The 21411-nt window shown below is 40.3% G+C and overlaps 1 protein-coding gene across 1 annotated transcript in view; it reads right to left on the bottom strand.

Annotated features, from left to right (window-relative positions):
- Nucleotides 1-21411, bottom strand: part of MCM10 (minichromosome maintenance 10 replication initiation factor) — a 948221-nt gene that overhangs the window by 889935 nt on the left and 36875 nt on the right. The window contains exon 2 of the mRNA XM_044087964.1: nt 5854-5914. Within this exon, the coding sequence (XP_043943899.1) occupies nt 5854-5860 (7 nt within the window). The 5' untranslated portion in view covers nt 5861-5914. The remainder of the gene's footprint in view (nt 1-5853; nt 5915-21411) is intronic.

Here is a 21411-nt window from a genome sequence, read left to right as displayed (position 1 = left end):
AGTTTATGCCACTATTCTGACATTTCCTTAAAGAAAAGGAATTCTTTGACATATGTTTATTTTGGCTCCCCATCAAGCTATTTTAAATTTCAGGCAAAGAAGAATTAAAATCTAACATCAAAGACAGCAAAGTTGCGTAAGTAAAACTTACCATAACAGTATGTTCTAAATCGATCAGTATTGCAGCACCCTAAGTTATGTATGGTTCCTACTCAACTGCAGACAGCCAAAGATATGGGTGTCTTCTTTGCTCTTCAAGTTTCAGGAGCTCCAGTAGAGCTCCATAAAAGGACAACTGGAGTGGGAAAATCTTCAGTGTATTTTCTGCCGCAGAGAGAGGAAAGAGCCCTGAAGAACAAATCCAGGAAAAAAAATCCAAATAGTAACTTTATACAGAAAAAAAGGTAGACAAATACATACCCTGGCAACACAAAAAAATACAAGCAAGAAAAAAGGGGTCTGGAGGGGAGGGGAGGGTACTGCAACAATGATCTATTAGAACATTTATTATTACGGCGGGTGTTACTTACACAACTGTATTATGATCAAACACAGATTACTGTTGTGGTAGCCTAAACTATATGAGTAGATTACCATAGCTTAAGGAAGGAAAAGGAAATAGGGAGGAGGCCAATAAACAAAAATTCCAGGAGTCCCCGGATAATGGTCATAGCCTGTTCTGGGCCTGGAAAAGCAATCCACTTTGTAGTGTTTGCAAAAGTATGTACAGAGGACCCTTTTGCTGCCTCTACAATACTTTGAGAACACCAACCTTTTTCAGAAAGCTACCAAAGAAGCCAAAGCCCTTGTGCCTGAAATGTCTTACTAAGGCGAGTAAAGCAAAAGGCAAGGGCAGCATACAACAGCCTGGAAATGGTCTTTTTTGACAATGGTAGTCTTTTCCTTGTATCTTTGCAGTAGACAAACAGTTGATCAGTTTTCCTGAAGGTCAGAGTTTTGTCTAGGTAGTATCTGAACTTCCTGTGGTCATCCAAGATGTGAACAATCCTTTTTCACTTGTTTTTAGGTTCAGGAAAGACAACTAGAAAATTAATAATCTGGCTTAAGGTAAACCCTGAAACCACTCTGGAAGTACAGGTAGAATATGTTCTCAAGGAAACTCTGCACCTGTGGAAAACAAAGGTAGGGTTGACAAAGTGTAACAGCTTGTAACTAAGACACTCTCCTAGCAGATGTTGAGCAATAAGTAAAACAGTCTTTGAAGTTAAGAACCTCAATTCAGACTCATGAACTGATTCAAATGGAGACAGAGTAAACTACTCAAGCACACAGTTTAGATCCAAAGGCGGAATCACCTGTTTCTTAGGTGGACAAGTACATAATACTCCTTTTAAAAAATGTTTAACTTGAGAAATATTAGAAACGGGGAAGGATACAAGGACAAACAAGCAGAAATAGTACACAAACATACCTCAGCAGAGGACTACAAAAAGTCCATTGGAGAATAGTGCATACAAATAATGAAGAACCAGAGACAACTGGGCTTGAAGAGGACACTGGTCCTTTGACTGGCACCAACGAGAACATCTTTTCCATGTGCACTTACATGATTTTCTAGTAACAGATTTTCTTGCCTCCTTTAGAATCTGCTGTGCCGCATGCTCTCAAAAAAAAGGTACATAAAATATCAAAATCCTATCATCCAAGCAGTTAGGAGGAGTTTGATATATCCATTATAGAAACTCTATTGCCTTGTATAAGTAAATCCAGTCTGTGGAGAAGCTTGTGGTAATCTCTCTTGGCCAAACTGAAAAGAACGGAGAAACACTGCTACCTTGGAAAAAAAAATCGCCAACACCACAATTTTTTTTTGAGACTCCTTCTGGATCTTTAGATGAATGAGAAAGCACCGGTCTTCCATGTCTGAATGCAAGCAGTCCTGGAAAATAATTTCTTTATTAATCTGTTCTGAAGGGAGGTAAACAGATCTACTTGAGGGGTTTCCCACAATTGGATCAATTCTTGGAAGACCCCAGAGTGAAGTTTCCATTTGTGGTGGTCTGTCTTAGCCATGTTAAGCTAATCTTCAATAAAGTTTTGCTCTGCCGGACTATATAAAGTCTATATTGTCAGACTGAGCTGAGTTGCTACCTCCAGGCTATCATAACAAGTCTGAAGAGAGGGTAAGATCTGGTACCACCCTGCTTGTTTATGTACCACATCATTGTGGTGTTGTTTCTGTGGACCAGCAGAGGCCCTGGACCCAGAAGAGATTCAACATCTTCAAAACATTAATAATTGCCAGCATCACTCTGATATTTGTGTGCTTGTGCCAGTCTACAGTATTCCACAGAGCTTGCATTTACCTTTTGAAACTGCTCCCTATGGCAGGTCTGAAGAGTCTGTGGTGACTGACTGGAGTGAGAGTGGAAAACCTGGATTGCAAGCTATCTAGTCTACCCACCACCAAGTCTCCTTATTTTCAAATCCAAGAACTGGAATCTGAAAAGGCAAAGGGTATAGGTGCTGAGTCTAAACTGATCCAAAGCATTACTGTTCACAGATTCACAGGTGAATCTTAAGCTAACTGACTTGAAGGGCCATTTTAAACCTAGATAATCACCAGAGGTCAGAATCAAATCCTGTACCTTCTAACTATGAGGTGGAGACCTTAACCATTATGCCAAACCCACCTCCACTGTAGTTCCCTCATGTATAGTCTGGCCAGAGGAAGCATGAGGCTCACTGATATCATGTACCCCAGAATCCTCAAAAATAGGCTTCCTATTCAAATGTCGGCAGCCCAAAAAAAAAACCAAAAGTCAAGGAAAAGAGTGAGTCTTGATTGTTCTTATCCTTTAAACTTCTTTTTTGTAGGGGGCAAGCCCTTCTGTACCCCAATGTGGGGGAAAAGGCCCACCTGGAACTTACGTATACCAACTGAGATCACCATAATCAGAGAAAGGAGAATATTCCAAGAAATGGCCATCTCAGACTTGGTATATGCAAGTCTGTTTTTTTGGCCATTCAGTCTCCATGTTTTGGGATTCATTCTAGCAGATACCAACATTTCAAATGGTTACCCGAGAAATGTCCTGATCTCTAGTTTTGACTGGGGAAACTAAAGGAAATAGTACTAAAGCATGTCTACTTTTTTCTGGAGGAAGAAAAGCTTTTCTCAAGACAGAGTGTGGCAAACAACCCCAGAAAAAGCATTCTGTGAGAAGGGATGACTTCTGAAACTTATTTGAAAATCTAGGCTTAGCAGAAATTCAAGAACAGTTGCCAACAGCTTTTCACAGGTAAAAAAGAGAGTTTGCAAGATAAGACAGTCGTCCAAGTATGGAAAAATGTGAATGCCTTGAAGGCTATAATACGCAATTACTGGAGCTAGGCATTTTTTGTGAATACCCTTGGTGCAGTGAAAAGTTTAAAGGGTAAAAAAGAAAACAACTGCTAATGTAAGTCAGATACAGCAAATCTTAAGAAATACTTGAAATGCTCTGCAGTGGGGATGCGATGATAGCTGTCCTTTATTTCCAGCTTTATCACAAGACTTGGGGGGGGCAGCAATACAAGAGAATGAGAAGATGATATCTTGGACTTTGGGATCTTGACAAAAAGGCTAATAAAAGAAAGATCAAGTGCAGGCCTTCAGCATCCTTCTATTTTGGAAGTTGGTCTTCAACTGACCAAGATAAAAAATGAACAAACAGCCCCAAAATATTCAGTTTCCTAGCTAAAATGACATAAAAACTCCAGTTGTCCTTATAAAAGAAATATAATGGAAGGCTTTCCCAAATGGGGACTTACTGCCCAGCTTATAAAGATAACCAGCTGACTGGGTTCCATGGAGCCTTCTAAAAGATTGCTCTCTACAGTAGCAAAACAGATCTGAAGCTTTTTGCACTCCAACCGTCCTTCTGTAGAGCCCCTTACAGTGGGAAGGACCCATATAGCTTAGGCTACTTTAACAGTGATCTATGTTTAAAAATCTTGGTTTCTAACCTAAAAATATAAAAATGATCACTGCAACATAAATCTCCACTAGTCAGCTCTGTAGTTTAGAAGAATAACACCCTGTGACAACACCAGTTCAATTAGTGGCCCAGCACTAGAGAAGCTGACAAGGGGGAAGGAATGGAAAGACAAAGCAATGCCTTTTCTTCTCTTTCAAGGAGAAAAGCACATCAGGATTGGTGTGTACTGTCCATGTCAAGAGTTCCTGAAAGACACTGGAGACCAAGAAAAAGCATTTGCTTCAAGGAGATATGGCATTCTGATGGGTCATGTCAATCATGAAAACAGATAACATGCACTTTGTAAGACCCACTGCATGCCAAACCCTAGAGCATGACACTAAAGTGTGCACAGTGGAAACCAGCTAGGGCCAAAGTTAAATATTGCACCACTCCCATTATTCGACCCTTATCCTGTTGGAGGGACAAACGTGGCATAAGACTCTCACTTATGAGTGAAATGCACAAGCTAAATATGCAGATGAGAGAAGGCCTAATGGCTTAAAAAAGGCCAATAAATTTCCAAATGTTCAGTTAAACACACCCAGCATATTGTTTATCAAGTTTCATGTAAGACACTGCTAATAAGTATAATGTATAGACATTTTCCAGTTAGTTCAGATAGCTCAAAGTCCTTTGCCTGTTCCCACTGTGTAAGACATTTCTAGACCTATAAAAGGATGTCTGCAATTACAATGCAGGACCCGGTCGGTGTCACTAGGCACTTTGTGTATCTCCCAATATTTGAAAAGTCAAAAAGTTTGAAATATAAGCATCAACGGCCAATTAATTTTCATTTTACCTGAAAATACAGCACACAACTAGTAAATTTCTGAGGCACTTATACTGATTTTGATGATGAAATTCGACAATCAATTCAGAGACTCTGCTGCTCAACATCTTACCCTCAAAAGTCCTTTCAGTGAAAAAACGCATGCAGCAAATGGGTGCCAAGGTGTTGTGTCCTTCCTGATAATGCAGCTTTCAAAGGCCATGCGATTTCAGCTGCCACAGAAAACATCAGACCTTGTTTGCTTGAACCTGGAAGTAACAGCTGACGAATCTATGGCAATATGCACCAAATAACTGCTTAGTTGTATCATGCTTTACATTTTCATAACTGATTTTCAGTTAACTATTACCTTAGCTGCAGCACACTTGTAATTTTATACCAAAGATGTTCAGCGTTAAGTTAACTATTACCTTAGCTGCAGCACACTTGTAATTTTATACCAAAGATGTTCAGCGTAAGTTACATTCCTGTACACAAGCAGCATTGTGATTTTGAGAAGGAAGTTAATGGTTGTTGTTTAGATTATAACATTCTTAGCTGACTACACGACATACAGGTTTTTGGCCATGGCCATGCCTTAGATGACGCAACAAGAGGCCAAAACATTGTAGAAACTAGCCAAGGAGGGACAGATGTGAATGTGCAAGGTAGGCTCATCCATTCCTGAGGAATTGAGTCAGTTGAAATCCAGCTGCAGAAATGGAGTTTATCCACTCTCCTGCACTTGTATACCCATTTGTAAAGGATCTGTATCACATCAAAAAAAGTAGTTCAAATCAAAAGCCATTTCTCTTACAACAAATGCGACTACAAGGTACTACAGCGGACTCTTCTGCAAATAAAGCAGGTTTCTCAGTAGCCCTGGACTTAAATGTATTCAACTCTAAGGTCACTGCATCTCAAATCCAGAGAAAAGGTTTAACTACAGTGGTCTTACCTAGGCAATGTGAGGCAATGTGAAATTTTACTAAGTACATGTAGAATGTATACAAAATAAGTTAGAGCTTTCTTATGAGTAATAAAAACAAAATGAATGCATGCATAAATAAAATAAAAGGAACTACAAAAACTCCATCTTACCTTCCATCTTCAAAGAATGATGACCAAAAACAGCTTTTGGAAGAAAACACAAGACAAAAATCTATAAAAAACAAAAGTCATATTTACTGATTTACTTTTTAATTAGTTTGTAAATAGTTTACAAGCATCCCTTCAAGAAGGAAACATCTCTCACACAGGTAAAAAGCAAGCTAGGTATAATATAGAACAGACAAAAGATGACTGAGCAGAGAACGGTTAAAATAATTTCATTTAAAGACAACAGTGGATATCTAGGTTGTAAAAGCAGATAGCAAATTAGAATAGTACATCCAAAGTCAGAAAAAAGTAGCAATACTTTAAAAAGCATAACATTATAAGAAACAGCCAGGATATATGAAATTCTCAATACAAATTATCTGAAGTTGAACAAAGACTTTTGGAAAGGGGTTAATGCTTCATCTTCAAGAACACACTGTGGCTTCAGGACAGCTAGGACATTTGCTCCAGTGATAATCAAATTCTGCCCATAAACCAAACCTAACTCACTTTAGCCGAATAAATATAGATGGTTTCTTCCAGTTTTACTACACCACACTCCATAAAAATGCAACTAAATACTTAGATGTTGATATCAGAGCTAAGATACCAAGATCTACTGGATAAGATAAGACTAAAGCACTAAAAACTGAAGGACAGAAAGGAGAACTCTCTTTGACAGCCAAAGACTGTTCTTGCAAATCCAGCATTTGGTGAGCAGCTCACCTAACTTCTTTATCGGACTTTGAACTCTTGACTTGGGGCCCACTATGACAACGTCCCAAGATGAACAGGCCTCCTGGGAGGATGAGCAACATCCCTAAGGTATGATACCTTTAAGCATAGCACTGCAGATATGGCCACTGCAAAGATATCATCTAAAGCAACATTTCTGAAAAGGATTGCAAACGTGACCAATGGTTTGGAACAGTACACTTTTTGAGGTTTTGTGAGATTATTGTGGTATGGAGAGTGGAAGAACACTATAAAATTGGCCAACCATTTGGTCACTGTTTTGAGACCATCCTATATTGTCTGCTAAAGTACCTGATGATGAAGAACTGCAAGCCTTTACTGAATGGAGCAGACAGAGCATCACTGGAATACAGCTGTCTGTAAATCTCTATTATGTGAAGAACAGCTGCACTGATTTAAAAACTTAGGGACTAAAGATAGCTATGGTGGGCACTTAAAAAAAGAATGGACAGATATGAAAAGAATCCCCTCCATGTTTGATGAAGACAGGGTATGCAAAATAAGTGACAAGACTTTTTAACTATGAAAATCTTTTGGATAAGATGAATGACACCAGCAAAAAGGACTGCAAGGTCGGCCAAATCCACTAGTTACTACTTGATGAGGGCCTAAAGGACCAAACATTACTCATTCCTAAGGCGTGCAGTAAAAGACTTCTTGTAAGACTCAAGTCCCTACACTACATGCCAGCCAAAATGTGCACCCCAATCAAGGTGATGAGAATCCAAAGTGTCTGAGGTGCAGGATCCTGACCCGGTCTGCAGATACAAGATTGCAAGGAAGGTTCTACCACAAAGCATCCTTTCTGCACAATGGAGAAATCTTGACTTGGACAGCAAAGTGACTTTTGTGTCCTTAGACAAATTTATTTTCATATGCAGTCTTTCAAAGGGGATTACCTGAATGGCCACCACTCAAGGTCTACAGCACAAAACTGTAGAGACTGCAGCTTAAACTGAGCAACTCAACCTTCAATATCCACAAACAAAAGATGAATTTGGCAAATATTCCATTTTATTCATGCAAAACTCTTATGCCTAACTTAGCATCTGCCAAAAGGAAACAAACACAAGTCTGTTTTGCTAATGCTATTTGTCATGTTTACAAGAAAAAAATAAAACCAGCATTCAAGGATATAGCCATGATATAAGAAACAGAGACACCACTCACTTTTCAGGTATCAAGCTATCAATGGTCTTAAACTTTTTAGAACAACAAAAATATGCTAATGAAACAAAAACATTTTTTAATACAGCAAAGTGCGAGACATTACACTAAGGATTAAACTTTAATGTCATATGAAAATACTTAAATGTTATCATGACTGGTTAAATTAAATGCAATTAGAATATTTCATTGTTGCTTATTTCACATGTTTGGTTCCCTCAGATGACTTCTCTCAAGTCACTGGGTTCTACGACAGTAAGTAGAGAATTGACTGAACTCATTTGCTGGTTCTTGCTTACAAAAAAAAAATTCAGCACTATTTTACAAGTTGCTTCTTTCAATATCCACCAACCTGGCCAATGGCACAGAAAGTATGAGAGGCCAGTGTGCCCAGGAAACAGCTAATAAAAACCGTGATGTAAGTCAACAAAGACTGAAATGTTTGTGACTGATGAGAGTGAATAATAATAATAATAATAATAATAATAATAATACACAGCGGGTGGAAGAAAAAGCAGAGTCCCTGTCACTGATTACAACATTCTGGCTGCAGGTTACAATAATTCAACTGCCCAGGTAGGGAAAAATCCTGATGCCCTTGGCATGAAATGCCATCGCAACACAATTTGTGAGTAACATGACAGCCAGAGACCAAATAGGAGAATCAAAGTAGAAGTGATTGGGTCCTGATATAGAACTGAAGCAACCTCATTGATCTATATGCGCAGTCCAGAGAGAGTATGGAATTTTTTTCTGGACAATGTAATCTTCCTTTCCAGTTCCCATTTTCTGTAGAAAGGATAATCTCAGATAGTGCAAGCTGGTTCAGAGAGGGAAGACAGTAATGCAGTCAACTGGTTCAGAGAGGGAAGACAGTAATGCAGTCAGCTGCCTCTGGCTACCCACTTCTCTATCCAAAATGACAAAAGGTGGCGGGAGAGTCTCTCCCAACTACCTGTTTTATCAAGGATGGGTTCAAGATAGTTCCATGTCAATCTAGGGACACAAAGATCCTTGAAAAACAAGTGGCTGAAAACAAACAGTTAAACCCACATTTTGAGAGGGCTGTTTCTTTATGGGAATGTCAAGCCTCACACAACCTCATATAGAGAATTTCACACATGAATTCTTAGATCCAGCCTAATCAACTCGAAAATTGATGCTCCTCGGAGAAAGGGGAAAAACCCATTGAAGTAATCTCATTTTGATGTATGTTAATTTCAGCCCACGTGCAATCATTCAAGCACTTCACAACAGTGCAATGGGTCAGCTCATGCAACTCAGGACTATAATTTGCCACGCTGTTGGTAAAGAAGATCCACAGGTTTATCCAGCGGACATTCTGCTGGTTCAGTGAGGTTTACTGATCCTCTCTGTTCCTGCGGAACTAAGATCTCTAGTGGCAACACTGGGATATGACAATAAAGGTCTACTGCAGAGGGTATAAAGACGCTTGCAGTTAACAATATCTTGAACTTCTGTTTCATCGCTTTGCGACAAGTCCTGATTTCTGGCCTGACCATCAGGAGCTCACAAATGCGGTATTCATGATCGCACTTTGATGCCCTTTGAAAAAAAATCAGGGGAAGCCAGGAATGGCAGGAATTGGCTATGTCAGATCAGCTGCCTGGACTGCCCCATCTGCTACATCATATATAACGTAAGCCATAATGAAGCCGAAGGTAAAAGCCTTTGCCACCTCACTTTAAATACAGTCCTGGTCTTTTCTGCCAGGTAGTTTTTTCACTGTATCAGCAGTCTCGTCTAGGAAGTCACACTGAGGCTAAATCATGTGGGTTAAGTAGTATACCTCCCTCAGATACAGAACAGTAAATGAATAAACCCATTTCCCATATCATAGGAAGTTACTAGGCTATTGGCCCTGAGGCCCTTATAAGCCTAGCCAAAAGTTTAGCCCATGTTTAGACAAGTCATCACCCACATCTCCTGTCCAGCAGGGACACAGGTGGAATCCCAGGGATGTATTTTCTGTTTCCTATTCAATTATCCAGGTTGCGCTTAAAAAGGGGTAAAGAGGTACTATGTTTGACGTGGAGAGGCAGCCTATTCCACAGATGGGGGAGTCTCTGGGACACATATCTGTCCCACCAATAAGTCCTACTGATGTCACAGACCAGGTTGAGGCCATGCATGTGGGTTACTCGAGTGGAGCATGACTTGCGGATATACAGCAGTCCCGTCAAGGCGGGGCCGAGATCACCTTGTATGCCAGACAGAGGTCACCTCTGAGGAGTCTGTATGAAACTGAGTAGAGGGATAGGGTTTTAGCCCAACTGTGTAGGGTAGTTTTTGAGGCCCTGGATTATCCTGGTGAGGAACCTCTGTGGCCTCTCCAGCTGCTGCATGTGCTTTGCAAGGTACGTGCCGAACGGGGTGTTGTACTCAATCATGGGCCTTATAAAGGGAAGAATACAAGGATTTTATGACCTCCTTGTCCCCGGATGAGATAACCTTCCTTACGAGGTGAGACATATAGAAAGCTTTCCATACAACAGAAGCAATATGGTGGTCAAATGTCAGGTTGCTATCAACCTGGGTGCTCAAATCCCTTACAACTGATTGACTGCTTAGGATGTTGTTATTAATGTGATAATTTGTGGGGACATCACTCTCTCCAAACGGGATGATGATGCATTTTTTGGTATTCAGTTTGAGGCCATGTTTCTGGTACCAGTCATTTGTTTGGGTGAGACCCTCTTGGAGGAGATCCACATCACTAAGGGAATTGATGACAGTGCCCAGCTTGCAGTCATCTGCAAACTTGGTCAGCCATAGCCCACTGGTTTTGGACTGCTCCTCAGAAAAGTATATCCCCAATAACAGAGGCCCCAAGACCGAACCCTGGGGTACGCCGCTCATTACAGGTCTACTGCTTGAGGTGGCTTCCCCTATTTTGACTAGGTGGGTTCTATCAGTCAGCCAGTTAGCTAGCCATCTGGTAACAAACTTTCTCAACTAGGCATCAATCTGTATATCTATTATGCTCGAGTGGGGAATAGCATTGAAGGCTTTGGCCAGGTCAAGGTAGGCAGCATGCACCGTCTTCCCCTCATCCATGGCTTTGGTGACTGTCTCAAAGAAGTCGACCAAATTTAACAGACATGACCTCCCTTTGATGAAGCCAAATTGTGTGGGATCGAGTGTTTGGAGATTGCCAATATGCTTGTTAATGAGGTCCACAATAATCCATTCCATGGTCTTGCAGATCAGGCTAGTTAGGCTGATGGGTCTATAACTTCCCGGATCAGTGGACGCTTCACCTTTGATCAAAGGGATGATAGTGCCTGCTCTCCACTCAGCTGGGATGAAGCCAGTACTTAGGCTTTGGTTGAATAGGGCACCTAATGGTGCTGCAAGTTCCTGCCTGAGTTCATGTAGGATGCAGTCTGGGATGTTATCGGGTCCCATGGAGGCTGTATTTTTTTGCCTTTGAGACAGCAGTGATGACATGTTCCCTAGCTATAGGAGGAAGGGTCAGGTACTGGGGAAGTCCTGAATTACTGATGGGGGGACAGAAGGGTGGTTTTTGCTGAATCTGTCAGCCAGCAAGTTTGCTATATCTATGGCATTTGTATACGTGGTGTCCTTGACCATCAGTTCTGAACAGATCTGCGTGCTTCCTTTAAGACTGTAGACATATGTGAAGGCGGCCTTATGCTTGCCTCTAGTAGATGTGGCCAATTTGGACTTTCTATCTGCGCAGAGCCCTTGACACCCAATCAGGAGGATGTAGAGCAGTTCTGCTCTGTTCTTGAAACTCACTCTTCTCTTTAAAACCTCGTTTTGCAAGAAGATCACCATACTTTGGAGAAAAGGGAATATTTTGAGAAATGGCATTCGGACTTGGTATATACAAGTGCGTTCTTTCGGCCAAATTCAGTCTCCATGTTTCGTGATTCACTCTAGCAGGTCCCAGCATTTCAGATGGTACCTTTTCAGAAACATCAGTGAGAATACACATTCTAATCCACAGGTTGTAGCCTTCCACCTCTTCTGGACAGCACTGATGCTCTCCTAGTGAGGATTAGCAAAATAAGTATCCAAATTGAAAGGAATCTTCAGAATCTTCGTGTCAGCCATTTATGGAGAGGACAAACGGAGTCTGACAATCCTTCCAAGGCAGTGTAAGAAAATGAAAATATAACTACAATAGTCATATAACAGGTACAAGGCAGTTTGGAAACCATCACTTAAGGCTTTGTACAGGATTTTGTTCAATTCTAACAGGTCAAAGGACTCTGGCAAAGTAAATATTTTTAATGTCCTGTTCAAACAAGCAGGCTTGAACATGGGCCACATGCTATAGATAACCTAGAGAACTTCAGGCCAGTGTAAGTTAAAAAAGGTGTATTTTTGATTGAGGTACTCACTATTATAATAGATTGTTAAATCCATTTATGTATCCCTACCGTTGCCCAGTTTTTGAGTACAAGGCCTTTTTACTTGGAAAGTCACTTGGCGCTGAACTTCAAAAGCAGTATGTTCCTTTCACATATTGTTGAATGAATTTTCACTGCCTGTGGAATGACTAAGAACCCAGTCTTAGGAGGGTTTAATCAGTTTTAATAGCTTCAGCTCCAAAAGCAATCAGTAATATTCCATGTGTTTTCCAGATAGCATTTGGACCCCACCACTTGTCCATAATAAAATCACGATCATCAGGTCAGTCTCAATCACCACTATCAGACAATAGAAGCAAACAAAGACGATGAAGCTCAGAAATTCATTTAAGTGCTGTGTGTTGTACAAATCAGACCACTACCAGTGTACTTCAACTCAGATAGGTAGGCATGGAAATAAGGCATTAACTACTTAACAGACACCAACACAGGCAATTTATCAAACAAAGCAGGCTGCACAGTCACCTCACCAAACACTCTACAATTGTGCATCATACATACCCCAACATAACAAAACACAAACAAACCTAACATGACCCAAGAGAGGGAGGACAGAAGGGTCCTACCACAACTAAATCCAGTTGTGTTTCCAAGTGCCATTACTAGAAGCACCTACTTAACTGTATTATGATATAAAATCCATTTTATATCTCTCTGGTATTTATTTATTTACTGGTAGAACAGCAAGCTAGAAATGTGCAGGTGGAGCCTGGGGTCAGATCACTAATCCCCAGAAAATGACTGCTGTAACAAGACTTTCCCTGGCAACAGAAACAGTACAGCTTCTAATCTTTGGTGGATTTCTCCACGGAGCTCAAGGCAGTGGCCTCGCCACTCCCTTAAAAAGGCAGCTTAAACATGAATCCCTCTGACAGAATAAGTTCTGATAGAGTCTATGTTTCCTAGAAGAGGAGCAACTAAAGCAACCAGCAATCCAGCTAGAAATGGTCTGGTTTCTAACTTTAACCCCAAACTATTTGGGGCAAAAGAAACATACCTGATAAACTTCCTGGTGTCTTCAACACACCAATTATGAGACCATAACCATCTACTAGAGAATACATACAGCACCAGCAACACTCTTCTACTTGGATTCTGAAGAAAAGAATCTGGATCTTCAGACTGAAATTGTTGCCTGCAACTCTGATACCTTTTAGCAGAGGTGACTAAATGGAAGAAGGGCTGTCTCCCATCTACGATACAGAGAATAAAAATGGAAAAAGGGCCAACAGGTGACATCATCATTCTTGCTGGTATAAAATCAGAACCAGAGAGAGGAAACACTTTCTTGTGATTGTGGTTCAAGTGGAGAACTCCTTATAAAGATTTAAAAGTCAGAGCATTGTCACAGGAGTGGGAGAATGCAAGAACCACAGTTTCCTTCATCTTAACCAATGAGGAGGTTCAGAAATAAGACAAATCCATTTATCTCTTGCCTTCACAAGCATAATTTGATTCAAGATGAGGTGGAGGAAATGTGCACATCAGATTTTTCTGACAGTTTTAATAGAGTGTTTGTGCACTTAGTCAAGAATCTTGAAAGTTCTGCACTGCTTCATGAGGCTAAGAAACCAATTTCGGCAACTCCAAACACAGAAAAGAGGAAGAGAAACACTTCTAAGATAAGCTGCAGTTCATGGTCCAGATAACACTTCAATTCAACTAGTCTGCTTACTCCCTCAGCTGAGTGGCCATTCTGCATAACTGGAATAACTATGCTCTGCCCTTTGTTTATGTACCACAATACTATAGTTCTTTTCATTGCAACTTGGATTGCTTTTGCAGCTAAGCTCATAATATCACCTTCAGATTTATGTGCAGTTTCACTCAAGATAGGGGCCAGAGTCCCTCAGCTGACCGCAAATGCAAGTACACTCTCCAATCCAAGTCTGACATATCAGTTGTCAGGACCAGAGATGAATGAAGGAGAAAAAAGGACTTTCCTGAGTCTGGATGAGCTGTCAATATCGGTTCCATTCCTTGACTAAGCCACGATCATTAGTAACTCCATCTTCAAATAATCTGCAGATGGCTACACAGGCTGCTCATGTAATGCTAAACTGTTCAAGTGAAACCGACATTCCAGACTGCAATGAGGCTGTTTAACATGTGATCCCAAAATGAGAAGATTTCACTGCCAACTTGGGCTGGGCCAAAATCTACTAGGAAAAAAGGCATCTCCAGCTCACTTTCCTGACTGAGAAAGAGATTTTCATGCGAGACAGCAGTATTCATTCCTCAATTTCTTTTCAATACTTTAACTAATAACATTCGAGTGACGGCTCCAGGTGCATCTGCAGTTAACACCTACTGACGCCTCTAGACGTCAAATATTACTTGTTTATATTTGCATCAACAAATTTTAAAACCATGCTATGTACAAGGTCTTAAAAGATTTCATCTTAAAGCTTACACAACAGCAAATTCAACTGCATTAATATCTGACCTCTGTCTAGCACAAGTAAATAGATATTAACTGTTGTTTTAATGATAATATATATAGATATAATTTTCACATTTTTCTAAATATCTCAACCAAGTAACACGGACAGAACTCAGCCTCATATGAAAGCTCTCAACTAGAAGAATAAAATGCTGCTGACAGCATGTGTGTAACTGAAGTGGTTGCTGAGATACTGCAAGTTGTTTATAAAATATTACAAATGTAATAGTTACTACATTTACTGTAACTTACAAAATTCGGTTTAAGACCTTGAACCTAAAGAATACTACTACTGTAAAAAGAGTTTGTGCTGAAGAGTTTGACATTTACACTTCTTTAGTAACCCCTATAATCCCAGAGATATGAACATTTGTTTGAAATGTGAGGACATAATTTGATTCTGTCAAAAGGCTTAGGCTCTGCCCATTGGAAGTTACAGTGCAAACTTCCTGAGCTCCATTGGAGTCAATGGAGTAAGGGCCATGGAATCTAAAAATAGAGTTATCATCTTTCAATGGGTCCCTATCAGCTGATCGAGTTTTCAAAAACTGGAACTCCATATGGTAGAGACCATATGATCGAGGTTTTGAAAACTCAAAGCTTTTAAATGGAGATTGTGGTACAGCAAGGATTGGGTAATTTACCCTTTTCACTGTAGTGCAGTCTCTGAGTTGGTATATATAATTCTCGGGGGGGGGGGGCTTGCCCCCTGAAAAAACATAAAGGTAGACTTTTGTGGGGGGGTTTTTGACATTCATGTTTTTGGAAACTCAATCTTATGGTCTCAGATATTTTTTTTTCAAGTTTCTGATAAGTTGATCATCTGACATAGATCCCTTTCAATATATATCTGTGATTTGTGATCAGGGTTTGTTTGTTTGTGTCTTTCGGCTTTTCCCGGTTAGGGGTCGCCACAGCGGAACTTAGGTCCGCTAATGATTGGCAGTTGATTTTTACGTACCGGCTTGCCAGGCCTGATGCACAACCTTCAACGAAGGTACGCCCATTCACGCATGTCTCCACACAGAAGACGTTCTAGCTGAGAATCGAACCAGACAGCGTCTTACTGTGAGGCGACAATGCTACCGCAGCACCACCACCGCGGGTGATTTCTGATCAAGGTATATGGCAAAAAAAAAAATACAACTATTTATAAATGTTTTGGAATTCAAAAATTGACAGATTCTTTCCTGCCATTTCCTGTCAAGCAGTAAATACTTTGTAGTTAGCAGGTGTCAGTAAGACCAAAAAAAAAGAAATAGTTTCTCATTACTATTCAAACATTTTGCATGAAAGTGGATATGGCTCTTACCAGGCTGAGCAAGGAAAGACTGACAGTTGCTTGTCTGGTACCAGGATCCATTAAATCACACATGCAATAAGTCCTTGAGCAACAAGTACCAGTATGACTCTGTCAAAGTTCATGCTGGTGTCAATGACTTGAGGTGCATCTCCCTGGATTATATGAAGACAGACATGATGAACCTCTCAGAATGTCTGTCCAAGTAGCCTAGCATAAAGCAGCATTCTACCTTTTCCAAGGATGATGCTGCAATATGAGAAAACATAAATAGAAAATTAAGCACCACAAAGTCCAGCCGCCAACCCAACAAGATGACTCACAGCGGTGTAAACAGCAGGGTTTATTGGAATAGGCAAAGTAAATACAAAACTGTTAGACTGTTAAATTGTCATCTAACACTTTAACATTTTTTAACATTTCTCTCGTGTGAGCCTCAACTATTTTCTCAAAACATAACACATCTTTATGAAGTGGAGGCATAAAAGCACTTTTCCTTTTTAATTTGTTATTATCTTGGCTAACACAACCAACCTGACTTGTCTCACTTTTCCCCTTCCCTGCAAAATACATTTTCAGGTGCATCTGCCTAACAAACATTTTTATTTCCACCAATGTTTTAACAGTGTCAGGTCTAAACTTTGGAACAAATTTTACCCCTTTCGAAAATAAGTCAAAATAATCATCATTAACATTTAAATTGGTGTAGTTATAAATGCAATAATTATTTTTACGAAGGACTTTAAAATTACTACCTTCTTTGATCACATATACATTGTTGTCACCATTTTCAAGCACAATATCTGTTTCATGGATACTTTTTTCATACAATTCATCTGTATTACTCGGTGAACCAATCCACATATGTTCATTCCCTGAACAATCTGTCACCTCAATATCCAAGACACTTAAATAAACATTGTTGTTCTTAAGACAACTATTGTCTTTAACAAAACTTGTACACCCATTCACACTGCCTTGTTCATTATTAGCCAACTCACAACATCTGATCTCAGCAGAACTACCAACAACCATGGTTTCATTTTCGACTAAAAAGTCACCCCCCAGGGAGTCCACCCTCACTAATATCTCCCTCTCCTGTTGATTCTTCCACTGTAGTTTTCCTGGTGTTCCCTCTGGTGCACCTCCCTGTTGCGCAGCCTCTCTGACCTTCGGGGCTGTTCTTCCATTTCTAAAAAATCATTTGGCCTATCAGACCCTTCATCAAAATCATTGACATCGTTAAAAACATAAACACCATTATTTGTTTCATCCCCCATATGTTCACTTTCCTCACTATTATTAAATTCAAGCCCCCTGTGTTTAATCCCGGGTGGGTATGCACATTTACATTTATAGTCAAAACTGTCCCTCTTAAGTTTCTTTTCCTTAGTCTCAGAACTTTTTAAAACATACATTTCGATATTTTTAATTGCCTTATCAAAGTTACTTTTGTAGTGTTCAAACATTAAGTCTGTAGTAATACTCACATACAATAGTTTAATTTCACCTTTAATTTCGTTCAGCTTAAGCTCATTGTTCTTTAAAATAATGTCCAACATTTCCAAGCCTGTTCGATCAAACAAGCTCACAAGTTCTTTAAAGGCCTCCGACCCTTCTTCAACACCCATTGGTCTTTTCCAAATTCTTAATCCCTTTGGCACCTGCTTCAAACCCCTGGAATCGCACAAGAACTTCGAATCCATCTGGATAGCACGATATTTCTTACACAGTTTCTCGTAATTTAAAATCTGCTCCCTCAAACAAGGTCTCGCCTCCACCGTTCGGCTCCTTGCAACAATGTCCGGGATAAACGGTTCGTTGAACCAGGAAGAAATGTCGAAGCCTTTGTTCTGCTCTTTCCCCTTCGGGTCCTCAGCATCACCTCCTTGATGTAGGTTCCCCCCTTGGGAACTAGTCGCTCTAGCATACGATCTTCCCCTGGTCGGTTGGGCATGGAATTGACCCAACAGGAGAGTGTAAGGTAAAACATCGAACCTCCGAGTCTGTTGGGCTCACCGGTTCAGTCAAACTCTCTCTCCTAGAATTCCTGCCACTGTTAACAACTCCGTTAACAGACTCCACCTCGTAAGCTTGTATCAGCTTGTTAACAACCACCGCTAACTCCTTTAAAACAGCCTGCATGTTCAACCGCTGAACGCTGGTATAGGCAACTGTCCCAATGGTTTGTTGACAAATCAAAATGAAAAGCAATAACACCCACCAGGGCAGAATCAAAAAGAGAAAATTAAGCACCACAAAGTCCAGCCGCCAACCCAACAAGATGACTCACAGCGGTGTAAACAGCAGGGTTTATTGGAATAGGCAAAGTAAATACAAAACTGTTAGACTGTTAAATTGTCATCTAACACTAACATTTTTTAACATTTCTCTCATGTGAGCCTCAACTATTTTCTCAAAACATAACACATCTTTATGAAGTGGAGGCATAAAAGCACTTTTCCTTTTTAATTTGTTATTATCTTGGCTAACACAACCAACCTGACTTGTCTCACTTTTCCCCTTCCCTGCAAAATACATTTTCAGGTGCATCTGCCTAACAAACATTTTTATTTCCACCAATGTTTTAACAGTGTCAGGTCTAAACTTTGGAACAAATTTTACCCCTTTCGAAAATAAGTCAAAATAATCATCATTAACATTTAAATTGGTGTAGTTATAAATGCAATAATTATTTTTACGAAGGACTTTAAAATTACTACCTTCTTTGATAACATATACATTGTTGTCACCATTTTCAAGCACAATATCTGTTTCATGGATACTTTTTTCATACAATTCATCTGTATTACTCGGTGAACCAATCCACATATGTTCATTCCTGAACAATCTGTCACCTCAATATCCAAGACACTTAAATAAACATTGTTGTTCTTAAGACAACTATTGTCTTTAACAAAACTTGTACACCCATTCACACTGCCTTGTTCATTATTAGCCAACTCACAACATCTGATCTCAGCAGAACTACCAACATCCATGGTTTCATTTTCGACTAAAAAGTCACCCCCCAGGGAGTCCACCCTCACTAATATCTCCCTCTCCTGTTGATTCTTCCACTGTAGTTTTCCTGGTGTTCCCTCTGGTGCACCTCCTGTTGCAGCCTCTCTGACCTTCGGGGCTGTTCTTCCATTTCTAAAAAATCATTTGGCCTATCAGACCCTTCATCAAAATCATTGACATCGTTAAAAACATAAACACCATTATTTGTTTCATCCCCCATATGTTCACTTTCCTCACTATTATTAAATTCAAGCCCCCTGTGTTTAATCCCGGGTGGGTATGCACATTTACATTTATAGTCAAAACTGTCCCTCTTAAGTTTCTTTTCCTTAGTCTCAGAACTTTTTAAAACATACATTTCGATATTTTTAATTGCCTTATCAAAGTTACTTTTGTAGTGTTCAAACATTAAGTCTGTAGTAATACTCACATACAATAGTTTAATTTCACCTTTAATTTCGTTCAGCTTAAGCTCATTGTTCTTTAAAATAATGTCCAACATTTCCAAGCCTGTTCGATCAAACAAGCTCACAAGTTCTTTAAAGGCCTCCGACCCTTCTTCAACACCCATCGGTCTTTTCCAAATTCTTAATCCCTTTGGCACCTGCTTCAAACCCCTGGAATCGCACAAGAACTTCGAATCCATCTGGATAGCACGATATTTCTTACACAGTTTCTCGTAATTTAAAATCTGCTCCCTCAAACAAGGTCTCGCCTCCACCGTTCGGCTCCTTGCAACAATGTCCGGGATAAACGGTTCGTTGAACCAGGAAGAAATGTCGAAGCCTTTGTTCTGCTCTTTCCCCTTCGGGTCCTCAGCATCACCTCCTTGATGTAGGTTCCCCCCTTGGGAACTAGTCGCTCTAGCATACGATCTTCCCCTGGTCGGTTGGGCGCATGGAATTGACCCAACAGGAGAGTGTAAGGTAAAACATCGAACCTCCGAGTCTGTTGGGCTCACCGGTTCAGTCAAACTCTCTCTCCTAGAATTCCTGCCACTGTTAACAACTCCATTAACAGACTCCACCTCGTAAGCTTGTATCAGCTTGTTAACAACCACCGCTAACTCCTTTAAAACAGCCTGCATGTTCAACCGCTGAACGCTGGTATAGGCAACATATATGTGAGTCATTTTGTTGGGTTGGCGGCTGGACTTTGTGGTGCTTAATTTTCTCTTTTTGATTCTGCCCTGGTGGGTGTTATTGCTTTTCATTTTGATTTGTCAACAAACCATTGGGACAGTTGCCTATACCAGCGTTCAGCGGTTGAACATGCAGGCTGTTTTAAAGGAGTTAGCGGTGGTTGTTAACAAGCTGATACAAGCTTACGAGGTGGAGTCTGTTAACGGAGTTGTTAACAGTGGCAGGAATTCTAGGAGAGAGAGTTTGACTGAACCGGTGAGCCCAACAGACTCGGAGGTTCGATGTTTTACCTTACACTCTCCTGTTGGGTCAATTCCATGCGCCCAACCGACCAGGGGAAGATCGTATGCTAGAGCGACTAGTTCCCAAGGGGGGAACCTACATCAAGGAGGTGATGCTGAGGACCCGAAGGGGAAAGAGCAGAACAAAGGCTTCGACATTTCTTCCTGGTTCAACGAACCGTTTATCCCGGACATTGTTGCAAGGAGCCGAACGGTGGAGGCGAGACCTTGTTTGAGGGAGCAGATTTTAAATTACGAGAAACTGTGTAAGAAATATCGTGCTATCCAGATGGATTCGAAGTTCTTGTGCAATTCCAGGGGTTTGAAGCAGGTGCCAAAGGGATTAAGAATTTGGAAAAGACCGATGGGTGTTGAAGAAGGGTCGGAGGCCTTTAAAGAACTTGTGAGCTTGTTTGATCGAACAGGCTTGGAAATGTTGGACATTATTTTAAAGAACAATGAGCTTAAGCTGAACGAAATTAAAGGTGAAATTAAACTATTGTATGTGAGTATTACTACAGACTTAATGTTTGAACACTACAAAAGTAACTTTGATAAGGCAATTAAAAATATCGAAATGTATGTTTTAAAAAGTTCTGAGACTAAGGAAAAGAAACTTAAGAGGGACAGTTTTGACTATAAATGTAAATGTGCATACCCACCCGGGATTAAACACAGGGGGCTTGAATTTAATAATAGTGAGGAAAGTGAACATATGGGGGATGAAACAAATAATGGTGTTTATGTTTTAACGATGTCAATGATTTTGATGAAGGGTCTGATAGGCCAAATGATTTTTTAGAAATGGAAGAACAGCCCCGAAGGTCAGAGAGGCTGCGCAACAGGGAGGTGCACCAGAGGGAACACCAGGAAAACTACAGTGGAAGAATCAACAGGAGAGGGAGATATTAGTGAGGGTGGACTCCCTGGGGGGTGACTTTTTAGTCGAAAATGAAACCATGGTTGTTGGTAGTTCTGCTGAGATCAGATGTTGTGAGTTGGCTAATAATGAACAAGGCAGTGTGAA

The sequence above is a fragment of the Protopterus annectens genome, chromosome 11.part0, assembly GCF_019279795.1.
Source record: "Protopterus annectens isolate FY-2018-M chromosome 11.part0, PAN1.0, whole genome shotgun sequence".
Classification (NCBI taxonomy): Eukaryota; Metazoa; Chordata; order Ceratodontiformes; family Protopteridae; genus Protopterus; species Protopterus annectens.
The sequence above is the reverse complement of the archived record's forward strand: the minus strand, read 5'-3'. Positions and strand labels throughout refer to the sequence as shown.